This window comes from Pseudorasbora parva, chromosome 2 (genome assembly GCF_024679245.1).
Source record: "Pseudorasbora parva isolate DD20220531a chromosome 2, ASM2467924v1, whole genome shotgun sequence".
Classification (NCBI taxonomy): Eukaryota; Metazoa; Chordata; class Actinopteri; order Cypriniformes; family Gobionidae; genus Pseudorasbora; species Pseudorasbora parva.
The window spans coordinates 6,809,279-6,823,409 of NC_090173.1; the positions used below are offsets into that span (position 1 = coordinate 6,809,279).

Here is a 14,131-nt window from a genome sequence, read left to right on the forward strand (position 1 = left end):
AAACTTTTTTTTAATTTTCTTTTTACAGTATACACCGTCATCGTTTCAATGCTTTCCTTTTGAATGCAAAACCCATTTTCTGACAATACTCCTCTTTTACAATGAAGTTTTATTGCTTTCTGATACAATAGTGTTGAAAATGGTTCATTACTCAAAGCTTCATTCAGATAGAAATTGCAGCACCATCACCTGGTGAAGTAAATGTAATGCATCAAAGCTGACAACCATAAAATGCAAGTAGGCTTATGTTCACGCCCCGTTTGTTACGGGTTTACCGAGACGATCAAAGATGAAAACAGTGTTAGTGCTGTGAGACTCATTTATGTGGGTGAATTTTACAGATACTGATAAATTTCATGTGTCCACCTTGATAATAAAACATTAATTATGATATGTGTGTGTAATCATTTGTTGCAACAAATCAGACCAGCTTAAAAAGAGTTGCAAACCATCACATTAATTCTAATTGTTTCTAACAAAATACCCATAGGAACCACTGGCTTTTACCATATAAACCACTACAGAATTTATTTGTAGTGTGTTTGGGACATATTTCATTAGTATTTAATCCCCCCACCAATAGACCCCCACACACATCTAAGGAGCCCCGCACATGACATGCAAGAAAAAAAAGGTAAATCGTGCGCATAATTGCCTTTTTTTTTTTTTTACTTTTTTGTTCCAAACAAATTAGTAAAACGAGGCATGATTTATAAGTCGAGGGAACAAAATACTAAATTGTGCGCACGATTTTGCCTACTAGTTTTTTTACTGCATGTCGTGTGAGGAACATATACAAATATATATATATATATATATATATATATATATATATATATATATATATATATATATATATATATATATATATTTTGGAAAACAAATTACCCTACTTTGTTGAAGAAGTAGTTGACTTTGACATGAAAAAGAAAAAGAGGAAATGTTCCCAAATAAAATATTTTTCCCCTATATATATATATATATATATATACACACACACACACGCACGCACGCACGCACACACACACACACACACACACACACACACACTTTGAATGACCATAGACCAGCTGGAATTTCAACCTTGATTTTCAACATAGAAATTTTTTTTTTTATATAAAACTTGTAATAACCTACAATAACACTCCATGGTTGAATGTCAAAGTGAGTGCCATATAAAGGGTTAATATCTATAATTTATTTATTTATTTATTTATTTATTTTTTACTACACAAAACAGCACAAACGAAGCACAAATTACTGAAACTATTTTTCTGACGTTTTGCGTCGGGTGGTGGCATCTTCACACAGGACCCTGAGCGTCTTACATCTTCTGAAATCTTCATGGTTACATTACAAACACATCCTAGAGGTGGAAAACTGTGAATTCTTATTACAGATAATACAATCATTTAGAAATATAATATAATTATTTAGAATAATTTGGGCTACTTAGAATGTAAGCTTTACATCTAGGTATGGCATAGCTGGTTCTGAAGAAAAAAGAAAAAAAGCTTTATTCATTGATTGATTGATTGACTGATTGACTGATTTTCATATTGTAAATTACACCGACCAGATATGAAAAGTGCATATGGCAATAGTAGTAAGGTGTGACATCAGATGTTGCCAGGCAGAATTACTTCTGATATGTTCTGTTACTGAACAGATGTGGAGATTAATGCCACTAGTGATCAGTTTCTCATATTTTCCCCAAACGTGCGACTGATTCACTTGGGCCGAATTTATTTACATCATTTTAGGTTAAGATGTAAATCCCTCAGACAAGCTTTTTTTCTGATATGATATATGACATATATACAGGCTATAAATCTCTCATGTAATTTAATTTTTCGCTGCTTCATAACGGAATGCGCCTCCTATTGGAGACAAACAGCTTCACATGAAAGTGTGTTTGTTTAAAGTGAAAGTAAAATTACAATACGCAACACTTGGACTGTTGAACAGAACCTGGACTGTCTTGTGTGCGTCTCCGTAAGTAAATGTATATTAATGTAGAGATGTGACACATATTTTATGTCAATTCACTTATGTCAAGTAAAAAGTAAATTCTTATCAACCCATGAGATGGGACTTTAAGTAAAGTTAGTGATTTAAGGAGCAGTGAATGCTTTGGGGTTTGGGTAAATGACACCAGAACCTGATAGTAACATTAAATTACATATAAACATGTTTCTTTTTGAAAGATAAAGGTTGTTCTGCTGTTTAATCCCTTAAGACAACAACTGAATGTGTTTACATTAAATTCACGTCAAAAGCATTTTGAGATGCTCGCATTTAACCCCTACACGGAGTCGGACTCGCGCACACCAGTCAGTGAGTTTCATATCATTATATGAAAGTCGGCCCACAAACAAAATAGATAGATAGAGAGAGAGAGAGAGAGAGAGAGAGAGAGAGAGAGAGAGAGAGAGAGAGAGAGATAGAGAGATAGATAGATAGATAGATAGATAGATAGATAGATAGATAGATAGATAGATAGATAGATAGATAGATAGATATGGAGCCAGAATGGTGACTTTAAAATTTGGCATCACAAATTAAAATTGTCATTGAAAACAGAAGCAGAACTGAAAAAGGAAACATTGGCATTGAAACATTTGCATTGAAAACAGTTGTATTGGCACTGAAAAAATAAAATATTAAAATATTACAATCGTATTCTTTTATTGAATTGGGATTTATTTGTATTTTTCAATGACAATCTTCAGATTTTTTCTTCATGTCACTCTTTTTCAGTGACAGTTTTTTTTACAATGTCAGTTTTTTTTCAATGTCACTGATTTTCAGTTTCAACTTTCTGTCACTGTTTTGGCGTGGAGAGGGGCGGGGTCTGAGGGGAGGGGTAAGTAGAGCGTAGTTTGCATATCATTTGCATATAGGTATACTGAAGCCGTCACCAGCTCTGAAGCCGCATGACAGATGTCCAGTTTTTAAAAAAAACCCAGCATAACGGCCGTTAAAAGTTAAGCAAACCGGCCAGGTTGCACGTGAATAAACATGTAAATGGCAGATAAAAAAAACAGACTTGCGGCTTGGAAGTTCCCGGTAAACTGGACATCTGTCATGCGGCTTCAGAGCTGGTGACGGCTTCAGTATACCTATATGCAAATGATATGCAAACTACGCTCTACTTACCCCTCCCCTCAGACCCCGCCCCTCTCCACGCCAAAACAGTGACAGAAAGTTGAAACTGAAAATCAGTGACATTGAAAAAAAACTGACATTGTAAAAAAAAACTGTCACTGAAAAAGAGTGACATGAAGAAAAAATCTGAAGATTGTCATTGAAAAATACAAATAAATCCCAATTCAATAAAAGAATACGATTGTAATATTTTAATAATTTTATTTTTTCAGTGCCAATACTTGTTTCAATGCCAATACAACTGTTTTCAATGCAAATGTTTCAATGCCAATGTTTCCTTTTTCAGTTCTGCTTTTGTTTTCAATGACAATTTTAATTTGTGATGCCAAATTTTAACATAGATAGATAGATAGATAGATAGATAGATAGATAGATAGATAGATAGATAGATAGATAGATAGATAACGTGTCACTCCATCCAAAAAACACTTAAAGGGTCACTTCAGTAATTTAGCATTAAGCTTTGTATCAGTAGAAACCCGGTAGTATATTTGAATTATCGTACTTTCCCCTCTCATATCCTCATATCCTCCTGCTGCGTTTGTGCTGTGACACTCACTCGGCTCACTCACACTTTATTGAACAGACACGTTCAGTTTTTAATTGTAGTGTCTATTCTCTAACTGAAATAAATTATTTTATTAAATCAAAACGACAGTGGGGGCGTTGTCATGGTGGGCAAGTGATAACCAGTAGCAGTGGACTTAGGAGTGCATTCTGGGAGTTGTAGTCTTTCATCCACATGAGACAAATATACATGTTCTGTCTTTTCTCAGTCTAGAGTGCCCCAAATTCAAAAATAATTTCAAATTTTCTACTACATTAATGACCCAATTTAAATACACATTTATCTTCCCAGCACTAAATACCACTTTAACCACTGCGGGTTACAATGGGAGACTTCAAGCTCACCCAAAAATGAAAATTAGCCCATGATTTACTCACCCTCGAGTCCTCCTAGGTGTGACATTCTTCTTTCAGAGAATAAAATTAGTTTTATTCGTTATCGGGATGCCACTATTCTCAATATAATATTGAACCGTTCGGTACGTCATTCACGGTTCAATACGCGCTTCTGAATTGCATTTTTTCCCCGGTTTTGCATTTAACTAACTATTTATATTTCTCTCTGTTTGAAAATATTTCTCTCAGTTTATTTCGGCTCTACACAGTCTACACACTGAGCAAATATCCAATCATATGCGCTAAAGTCCGTAGGTGTTAACTATTAATGTACCTGAATTAAGTAAGGGATAATGTTCACCCATATTGCTGAAAAGATTTGTTTTTATTATGTATGTTGAAATTAAAGCTGAAAGGGATATGTTGGGGATTGCCCCACCGAATGCCGGTGAATGTTATTGACCGCTACAGAACTCTGGTTAGTGAGTCATCAGATTGAATTTGGTCGTTTATTATACAAGATGTGACCATACACATTAGTGTCGTTGAGGTAGTTTCTGAAATAAATAAAACAAACAAATAAATACAGACTATCTGCTTGAAGTACAACAAATTGCAGCCTCAATAATAAACTCCACATAATGCACTGATACATAAATACAACCCATTCTCACTCCCAAGGCGTCAAAAACCGAAGCATGGTCAAGTGCCTTCTGCGTCACAATAAAGACGCTAAAGGTGCCCCAAGGCGTCATGTTTCGACGCGCTGGGTGTTTCATTCATTTCAGTGAGAAACCTTTGGCGTCATACACAGACGCGCTGGGTATTAGTAATGTTATCGTCATGGTGAAATTGTATTAGTTTATAATTTTGCCATTATGACATGTTGGAGTGTGTTTTTCAATTTAATCAGCAAGCATAATTTTATTTACATTTATTTTATTTACGCTATTTAGACATGCTTAACATGTAACCCAACCCCATCCCATCCCTAAACCTACCCATTTGTCTGAACATGATATAAAACACAGGATATAGCCTGACATATACGACTGCATACACAAGTTATTCAAAAAAGTTAAATAATCCAAGTTTTCCGAGGCCAAACGATTGATTTGTATGAAGAAAATCCCCAAAAGCGATCAGCATCTCCATCCGCAGAAGATCATCAACAAACACATCAAATTTCAAATATTGGCGCCGGTTACGTGAGATTTCATAGTGAAATTGCATTGGCTCTCGTATGTCTTGTGACCAATTGCGTCATTACGTCAGCATTGATTGTAAAATGTCATTGGCTCTCGTGTGTCTTGTGACCGATTGCGTCATGCTCAGGAGTCTTTTGAATTATTTGAATGAGAAATGAATGAGTTCGTTCACGGGGCAGCGGGATCATCATTTCAGCGATTAAAACATCAAGATCGACTCTGTTCTTCACATGAAGATATCGTATGACTTCAGAAGACTTGGAATGCAACATGAGTTAATACTTTTATACTGCTTTGGTCAGTTTTTGCAATAAATACCTGTGTCTGTACATTTATTTGCCTGTTATGTGTTTTATACATAGACCGTAAAAAAAGGTTTTATATTGTTTAGATATGGGTAGGTTTAGGGTAGGAGTGGAGTTAGTTGCTCCAAAATATAAAAGTAGCCTTTGAATATTAATAAAATCATGTCTGCTTTTATAAACGCAAATAATTAAATGCGTCTGTGTATGACGCCAAAGGTTTATCATTGTAATGAATGGAGCACCCAGCGAGTCGCAAAATGACGCCCAGGGGCACCTTTAGCGTCTTAATTGTGACGCGGAAGGCACTTGACTATGCTTCGGATTTTGACGCCTCGGGAGTGAGAACGGGTTGATAAATATAGCCAAAAAATATACTAGCATGAATCTGCAATAATAACAAACTGTACAGTGCAATGAAATTGCCAGAACCAACAAATATATAGAGTATATATAAAAATTGACTGTATAATTAGTACAGACAGTAATAATGAGATCAAGAAAGGATACTATCACACTGTGAAAAGGTGCGCTTTGAGGTAATCACTTTGTAAACATGATCTATACGAGCCGTGCTGCTAGCGGGACGAATCTGCTCGTTAAACAGGATCAAATTACACTCAGAAAGATCGCTAAGCACCAACGTGGTCGTAAACCTTGTCTAACTCTGTGTTGTTGCTATACAGAGTAATCATCTGCGTTATTAACAACATGTGTGAAATCAACTTAAATTCATCACAAACTTTCTCTTGCACATAAACGCTGCAGCTGAGTGAGAGCACGCGATCTGATATCTCAGCACCGCTGAGATAAGTGAATAGGCAGATACGCTAAGACCGTACGTACTGGAGTCATAACTTAAAACGTCACACACATAGCCAACTTTAAACTTAAAGGGAGAGAATTCACAACAGGATAGTTCACCCAAAAATGAAAAACATCCCATGATTTACTCACCCTTAAGTCCTCCTAGGTGTGTATGACATCCTTCTTTCAAACAAGTGCTTTCTCGGAGTTCAAGTTGCGTACGCAACGTCTGACGAGCGTAACTGATAGCATAAGCTTTTGAACTGCAGAGGCAATTTCAACACTTTTCCCATAAATTGAATACGGAAGGCGACCAGCCAAAACTTCACTTTATTAAGTTTTAAATATGGATATTTTTCTTACACAAACTCATCGATTTGCATCAGAAGGCCTTTATTAACCCACCGGAGCCGTGTGGAGCAGTTATTTGATGGACAGATGCACTTTTATGGACTTTAAAAACAGAACAGTCACTTCCATAATAAAGCTTGGAGGAGCCAGGACTTTTTTAATATAACGAATTAAACTAATTTTATTCGTCTGAAAGAAGAATGCCATATACACCTAGGATGACTAAAGGGTACGTAAATCAAGGGCTAATTTTCATTTTTGGGTGAGCTTGAAGTCTCCCACTGCAACCCGTGGTGGTTAAAGTGTTTTTCAGTCACAAGATGGCACCAGACAGTCGACGACAGCGGAGTGACATGTTAAGTATATAAGTAGCACCGGTCAAGATAACTCGTAGTACCTGGATTAGCGTGTTTTTCACTTTGGCAGTTGTTATCTGGGAATAAGATGCGCAAGAATCAAGATTTTCAAGTATCCATAAATCAGAATCAAGTATTCCACAGAGCCGTATAATAAGCACTAGTAAAATAATTAAATTATTATATATCAATTCTGAGATTTTGAGAATTAATTTGGAGCTTTCAATTCTCAAATTCACAGATTTTGTTCCAGAATCATTGGGGAGAGAATCACAATGCCCTAAATACTATCATAGATGTAAAGTCCTGCCATATGTTTATTCCACTCATGAACTCAGTCAGCTGATTTCACTCATTAATTCTGCCTCCTGCTGAAAAACTAAGCTACTTAGCAAATCCAGGGGTTTGGAACAAAATACAGAGCTGGGGTCTGTTCTTCGTACGTGGCTAACTTTGATTGTTGGTGATTTCGCTTGATCTCTGATTGTTTGGTTCTTTGATGCTCATCCTGGTCTTGCTGTCATAGCAACAGGTCCATTAGCTTAAACCTGCTCAGGAGCTCATTTCATGTAAACAGGATTAGATTGCATCTCGAGATATGGGATGGCTTGATAAAGCGAAAGAGATGCAGATAATTTGATCTTGACCTTTAAGAAACTTTAATTAATGCTGTCATGTAACAAATCTACTTCAAATTGAATTAAAGGGGTCATATAATGCCATTTTTGCACAAGTTAATATGATTCTTTAGTGTCTAAATGAAAACTTTGTTATATACTTTAATTAAACATTCTCACTAGTATTGTAAGAAAACACTCATTTTACCTGCTCAAAAACAGCTCTGTTTTCAGCAAGCCATTTCAGTGCATACAGCTTTAAATGCTAATGAGCTTTGATCACCCCGCCCCTCTGTTCTGTGGGGCACTTTCACGTGGAGTCATTGCCAAGGGGGTAATCTAGCGCTTGCAAAGCGTTCCACCCCTAGGGGCTGCCATTGCTAACCAAGCCATCACCTGCTGTTAGCATCCCATTGACTCCCATTCATTTTTGAGTCACTTTGACAGTGAATAACTTTACATCTGAGGCGTTTAAAGACTCCATTTGTCCATTGTTTATTTCTAAAGAAACACGACAATGCATAAAAGGCTCCGTTACCTTGTATCTTACACTATCGCCCCGCAGAAGCTGTTTTTGTAAAAATAGGCTAACGATTGCGTCATAACCAACGCAACTCTGTCGCACAGTTGAGAAATTACCATATAAGCAGGAGGAGACGCTCGCAGGCAATCTTCTACTGTCTATGAGACAGTCGGGGGGACGTGGAGACATAAAGTCTGGGGGAAGAATGGGGAGAAGCCCATAGTGAGCCAAAAGCAACGGGAGAAAATATTTAAACAACGTGATTCAGATTTCACTTTCCACAACTACTAGAAGACCTACAGCTGTCAGACAGGAGGCTCACGTCACATCTACGTCGTCAAGCTCAGTCTGAGCCTGCGCAGTTCGCTCAGCCATCAGGAAGTGAGTGCCCCTAGGTTGACATCATTATTTCGCCGTTGACGTCAATGGGATCGCTCTGTCCATTTCTTTTACTGTCTATGGTCATTGCCCTTTGACAGATCTGTGCAACTCTATCAATTTGAACCGGAGTCTGACCGGAACAAGACGACAGCTCCAACGAAATTCGACAATTAAGGCTAGGACGTATCTGAATGGTTGGTTAATGTAACGTCACTTTGATTTGTCTTTATGTACTGGCAGGGTAACGTTAGCGTAGTGAGACACGAATGCTATGTGTTTACTGATGTATACGTTAGTTCATTGACAGATTGATGTTACATCTAATGCCAATAAAAACGTTTTTTTTTCTGTTAATATCGGTTTGTCAGTGATGTGTAACGTTAACTATGCATTGTAAAAACTGTTACAACACGATTTTTTTTACAGTAACAGACACCGTTATAAACCATCTACATAACTATCTACTTAAGCTTAGTGTTACCACATCCACATCAACTTTAAAACCAGCGTACACAGTTTGTTATAAGACGTGGGATTATGAATTATATTGAGAACGTCATACATAGAAAGTATGCGGTAATCAAACTATACTCACTTCTGGAGGGGAAGCAGGAACACGATAGATCTGAATCCTTTACTCAGGAGAAGCTTCTTAGCAAAACCTGCTTCATACTAACCGTCGGTTATAGAGCAGTCTGGTGAGAAATGCTTCACGGTTCGCACAAACATAAAAGCATTGACGAAAACAAAACTCACCACTGCGTCTTGAGCGGTTCAGATTTAGGAACATCAGAATGACTGCTGTGTTCATTATTACACCTAAGATCAGAAAACTACAATCGCTTAGACGCCATTCTGCTCCAGCGTATCAATGGTGGACTATGAGGACGACAGCTTGAGCTCGCTCAGGGCAGGTCTGAGGTGAAACTGCTTGTCAATCAACAGTCGTGGGAGGGGTGTCGGGTCGTGTGACGTCACATGGCCGAACGGCTCGATTTGAGACAGGGGAAAACATATAAGGACATTAAAAAAATAACCCTTGATGGATTTTTATCATTACAGGATGGTTGTGTACAGGCACTGCCAACACACATTTCCATACAATCAGTTTGTAAAAGAGCATGTACCATTATATGACCCCTTTAAAAATGTAATTACAACATTGAAATAAAAATGTAAAAGGTGTACAAATACTATAAAATTGTGAATTTGTCAAGTTTTTTACTAGGTGGCTTTTTTAATTATATGATGTCATTACGCTGTCTTGACGCCAGCCAATCGCTGCATTGCTGATCGTGGTTTCGAGTATCGATGCATCTGCCCTCTTCAGGGAACACAGGAACGCACAGTAATCTTAGATATCTTAATCCAGATATTTTAATCCAATCCGTAAATGGTTTAAAGAACCAAATTAGCCAGAGATCATTTATCGCGATTAAAAGATCTGGGAACTGTCAAATCATCTCAGATGTATTAAGTGAGGAACGAAGAGTGGACCCCAGGACTTTTGATCTTCTGAACCTAGACTTTCTGGCAATCACAAGATCTCATCAGAGGAGGATTAAACAACTCCACAAACAGCATTACCAGCTTCACACATTACTATTTATTGAAAAAAATAAAGTTACCATTATGGAGATCAATGTTTGCTTTAATTGGGCTCTTGACCCTTGACTTTTTAACATTATAAAAGCTGTTTGTTAGCTGAAGAGCTTCTGTAGACGTCTGACAGAAATAAAGTCAGTCTGGTTAGTAATGTTTGAAGCTGATAATGCTGTTTGTGGAGTTGTTTAATCCTCCTCTGATGAGATCTTGTGATTGTCAGTGTCTCCAGTTGTCCAGCACAGGACAGCAGAGACTTTGAAATGTGAACAGAGGTGGAAAGTCCAGGTTCAGAAGATAAAAAGTCCTGCTCTGTATTTTGTTCCAAACACCTGGATTTGCTAAGTAGCTCAGTTTTTCAGCAGGAGGTAGAATTAATGACTTCACACCTCTGATAGCTAATAATGAATATTAGAAAACACATAATACTTGATTCTATCTCACAAGAAGTTGTTTTATTTAGTTTTAGGTTAAACACTGAAAATGGGGGAAACAAATACAGACAAAACATTCTGTTTGAATGTGGTCATGCTGGGAAAAACCAGAGCTGGGATAAGTGCAACAGGAAACACAATCCTGGGACGGCAAGCTTTCATCTCAAAGAAAAGCTCTAGATCTGTCACTCAAGATGTTGCTGTTGAATCTGGAACTGTTGGTGGCATTACACTCACTGCTTATGACACACCAGGATTCTGGCACACAGAGCTAAAAGATGAAGAGATTCAGCAGAAATATGAAGAGGTTCTTCAGAAATGTGAATCTGGTCCCTGTGTGTTTCTGCTGGTCATCAAAGCTGAAAGATTCACTGAAGAAGAGAGAAAAACTGTGGAGAAGATTGAGGAGCTGCTGGGAGAAGAACGGCTGAAGAAAACCTGGATTCTCTTCACCAGAGGAGACGAACTGGAGGATGAAAACATGACTATAAAAGAGTTCATTGAAGACACCGAACCACTGAAGAGACTCGTTCAGAAATATGAGCAGAGATACCACGTGTTCAACAACAAGAAGAAAGGACCCAGTGATCAAGTTCAAGGCCTGCTTATAAAAATACTTAAGCCATATTTTGAAAAACAGGGTTAGATTTTATAACAATATTAAATAAAAATACACTTTTTAATTACAATTCTTAGTGGTAAGTGACTGTTAAAAATAGTATTCAATTATTTTGTTTCTTTTTATGCAGGAGAAGTAGCAGAGATACTGAATCCACTGAAAAGAAAAATTCAGACAGATGATGAACCAGCTGCTCCTGTCTCCGGTCCTTCATCCAGACGGATTGTTCTTCTGGGTAAAACTGGTGTTGGAAAGAGTGCAGCTGGAAACACAATCCTGGGACAGAAAGAGTTTAACTCTGTCATGAGTATGAGTTCAGTAACCCCAGAATGTTCAGATGTTCACGCCACTGTTTCAGGCAGATCTGTGTCTGTAGTTGATACGCCTGGATTAATCGACACAAAGATGAAACCTGAAGAGTTAGTCACAGAGATAGCGAAAAGTGTTTATTTATCCAGTCCTGGACCGCACGCTTTTCTCATTGTGTTTAGAGTAAATGACAGATTCACTGAACATGAGGAGCAGATTCCTCAGAAGATTGAGATGTTGTTTGGTCAGGAGGTGTTAAAATACTCCATCATTCTCTTCACTCATGGAGATCAGCTAGAAGGAAAGACAGTAGAGGAGCTCATTCAGGAGAATTGTAGATTAAGATATCTAGTTGATCAGTGTGGAGGCAGATTTCACGTCTTCAACAATAAAGCTCAGAATAACAGAGAGCAGGTGAATGATCTACTGCAGAAGATTGACTCAATGATAGAGCAGAATGGAGGAGGACACTACAGTAATCAGATGTTTGAAGATGCTCAGAGATTCAGACGAGAGGAAGAAGAGGAGAGACTGAGAGAGGAAGAGGAGAGAAAACAACAAGAGGAGAGACTAAGACAAGAGGAGATTGAGAGAGTGATAAAGGAGACAGAGGGGAGAACCAGAGCAGAGATGAAAGCTGAACTAGAAAGACTTAAAGAGAGACAACAAGAAAGAGAGAGACTCGCAGCAGAGAAGAAAGCTGATGAATCAAAGACAGGATTTGATAAATTTATGTGCAAGTACTGGCCTCTTATTTTAGTAGGTGCAGTTGGAGCGGGATTGGTTGTTGGTGTACCTGTTGGTCTGGTTGTTGCAAAGGGTGCTGGACTCTGTGCTGGACTCTGTGCTGGACTCGGTGCTGGACTCGGTGCTGGAGGAATTGCAATTGGCATTGGTGCTTACTGTAACAAAGAAAAACGTAACATTTTGAAATAATCTCATATAAAAAAATATTTAATGATTTGTAAACTGTGATGACATTTAATGGGACAAGTCATGAGCCAATCAATCTTTAATTTGCTCCTCAATCAGTCGCTGATGATAATATAAAGGGTAAACGACCATGCAAATTGAGAAAGGTATTCTTCCATTTTTCATCATCTTGCCTTGCCATCTCCATGAAGGATGTTCCTGTATTTACCATGGCTGGCCCCATTCCTTTGGTTTGTTATCTTTAAACATATAATGATTAGGGAAATGTATTACTTGCGAATGGAAAAAGATGCAAAGCATTTAAAATATATAGACTTAATAGCTGTATTTTAGCTTGTAGTGCGTGATCAGTGTCATGGCTGGGCAAGAATTCATGGCAAATCTTGTAACATCACCTCATCAATACGGCTCTGTGATTCCACACAGCTTGCACTGGATCTCTGATAAAAATAAATCTCTACTGATCCTACAAAATGAATAAATAACTCCAGATGAGCACATACTATTACAAACACAAATAGTAACTTAACATTATCCTCTTTAAATGCAAAAAGAAAAAATACATTACAAGCATTATTTCTAGAGGTGTTATTATTACTGGTCCTTAAAATATGGATTATATGTATTCTAATGTTACTAGAACAGGTCTTTGAATTCCATTCAGCAAATTTAACTTCAATTAATTCATGTTTACCTTTAAGATCACTGAATTAAGCCACAACATGATGATTATATTATTATCATCACTGAGCCAACATTAACTGATCACATTTGATCTTTCTGTTCACACCATAACAAACAGCAAGACAAAAAATAATGTTAAAAAGTCAAGAGCCCAACTAAAGCAAACACTGATCACCATAATGGTGACAAACATCTAAACCACTTTTGATTCTCAATAAGAGCTTCTGTGGTTGCTGACAGAAATAAAGTCAGTAGGGGTGTATTCCAGAAAGCAAGGTTAACTTACCGTCATGTATACCTTGAACTCTCGATTGATTAAACTAAATCTTGCTTACTCGAGGTTTGCTGGTTCCAAAAACGAGTCTCGGAGTAAGTTCAGCCAACTCAGAGTATGTTCCCGGGTTAGCACCCAAGACATTCTTAACAGAGCGACAAATCAATGATTCCCCATAGAAACAGACGCCAAGAAGAAGCACGCCATTCTACTTCCTTCTTCCTTCTACTTCCTTCCTACTTCCGTCTTCTTTTATTTAATGGCAAGTTACATAACCTGTTTAGAGCACATCGCCTACTGTTTAGTGTTTATGCAGTGATTTTTTTGAATGTTTTCGTTTAATAAATAATCTTTATTCACTGAAAATTATTAGGGTTATTGTTCAAAATAAAAAGGATTATTGTTCAAAAGGCTCCTCAAATATTTGACCAATCGCATCCTCTAACGTCAACACAGATCACATGACAAGGAAGAAAGGCACGAAGAAAGCAGGTGTGCTGAGTAGATGTAAGCTATTTCCCACAAGGGCACGCACTTCGAAGGCCGCGTTTGAAGTGTGATTGCGTCATAGCTGCACTACGAAGGCTGTCCTATTGTGAAAGTATATACGTGACAGTTTCATTCTGGACCCTGTACAGGGTCTATGGAGTTTAAGTGGTT

General features: G+C 37.6%; 1 protein-coding gene across 2 annotated transcripts; it reads left to right on the forward strand.

The window, feature by feature from the left end:
• Window positions 1-1,925: 1,925 nt before the first annotated feature.
• Window positions 1,926-12,517, forward strand: LOC137090998 (uncharacterized). Of its 2 annotated transcripts, none has more exons than XM_067455056.1 (3): window positions 1,926-1,995; window positions 10,682-11,293; window positions 11,402-12,517. In XM_067455056.1, the coding sequence occupies exons 2-3, from the start codon at window positions 10,702-10,704 to the stop codon at window positions 12,514-12,516; spliced, it is 1,707 nt and encodes a 568-aa protein (XP_067311157.1). In that variant the 5' UTR covers window positions 1,926-1,995; window positions 10,682-10,701; the 3' UTR covers window position 12,517. The 2 variants fall into 2 exon arrangements, with proteins under 2 accessions (XP_067311157.1, XP_067311166.1); XM_067455065.1 differs by having other exon boundaries at window positions 1,955-1,985.
• Window positions 12,518-14,131: the final 1,614 nt, after the last annotated feature.

Bases quoted from the DNA above. Each gene is read 5' to 3' on its own strand.
- LOC137090998 (XM_067455056.1), top strand. From the start codon at position 10,702: ATGGGGGAAACAAATACAGACAAAACATTCTGTTTGAATGTGGTCATG. The intron at 11,294-11,401 runs GTTAGATTTTAT...CTTTTTATGCAG, and splicing joins GCCATATTTTGAAAAACAGG to GAGAAGTAGCAGAGATACTG.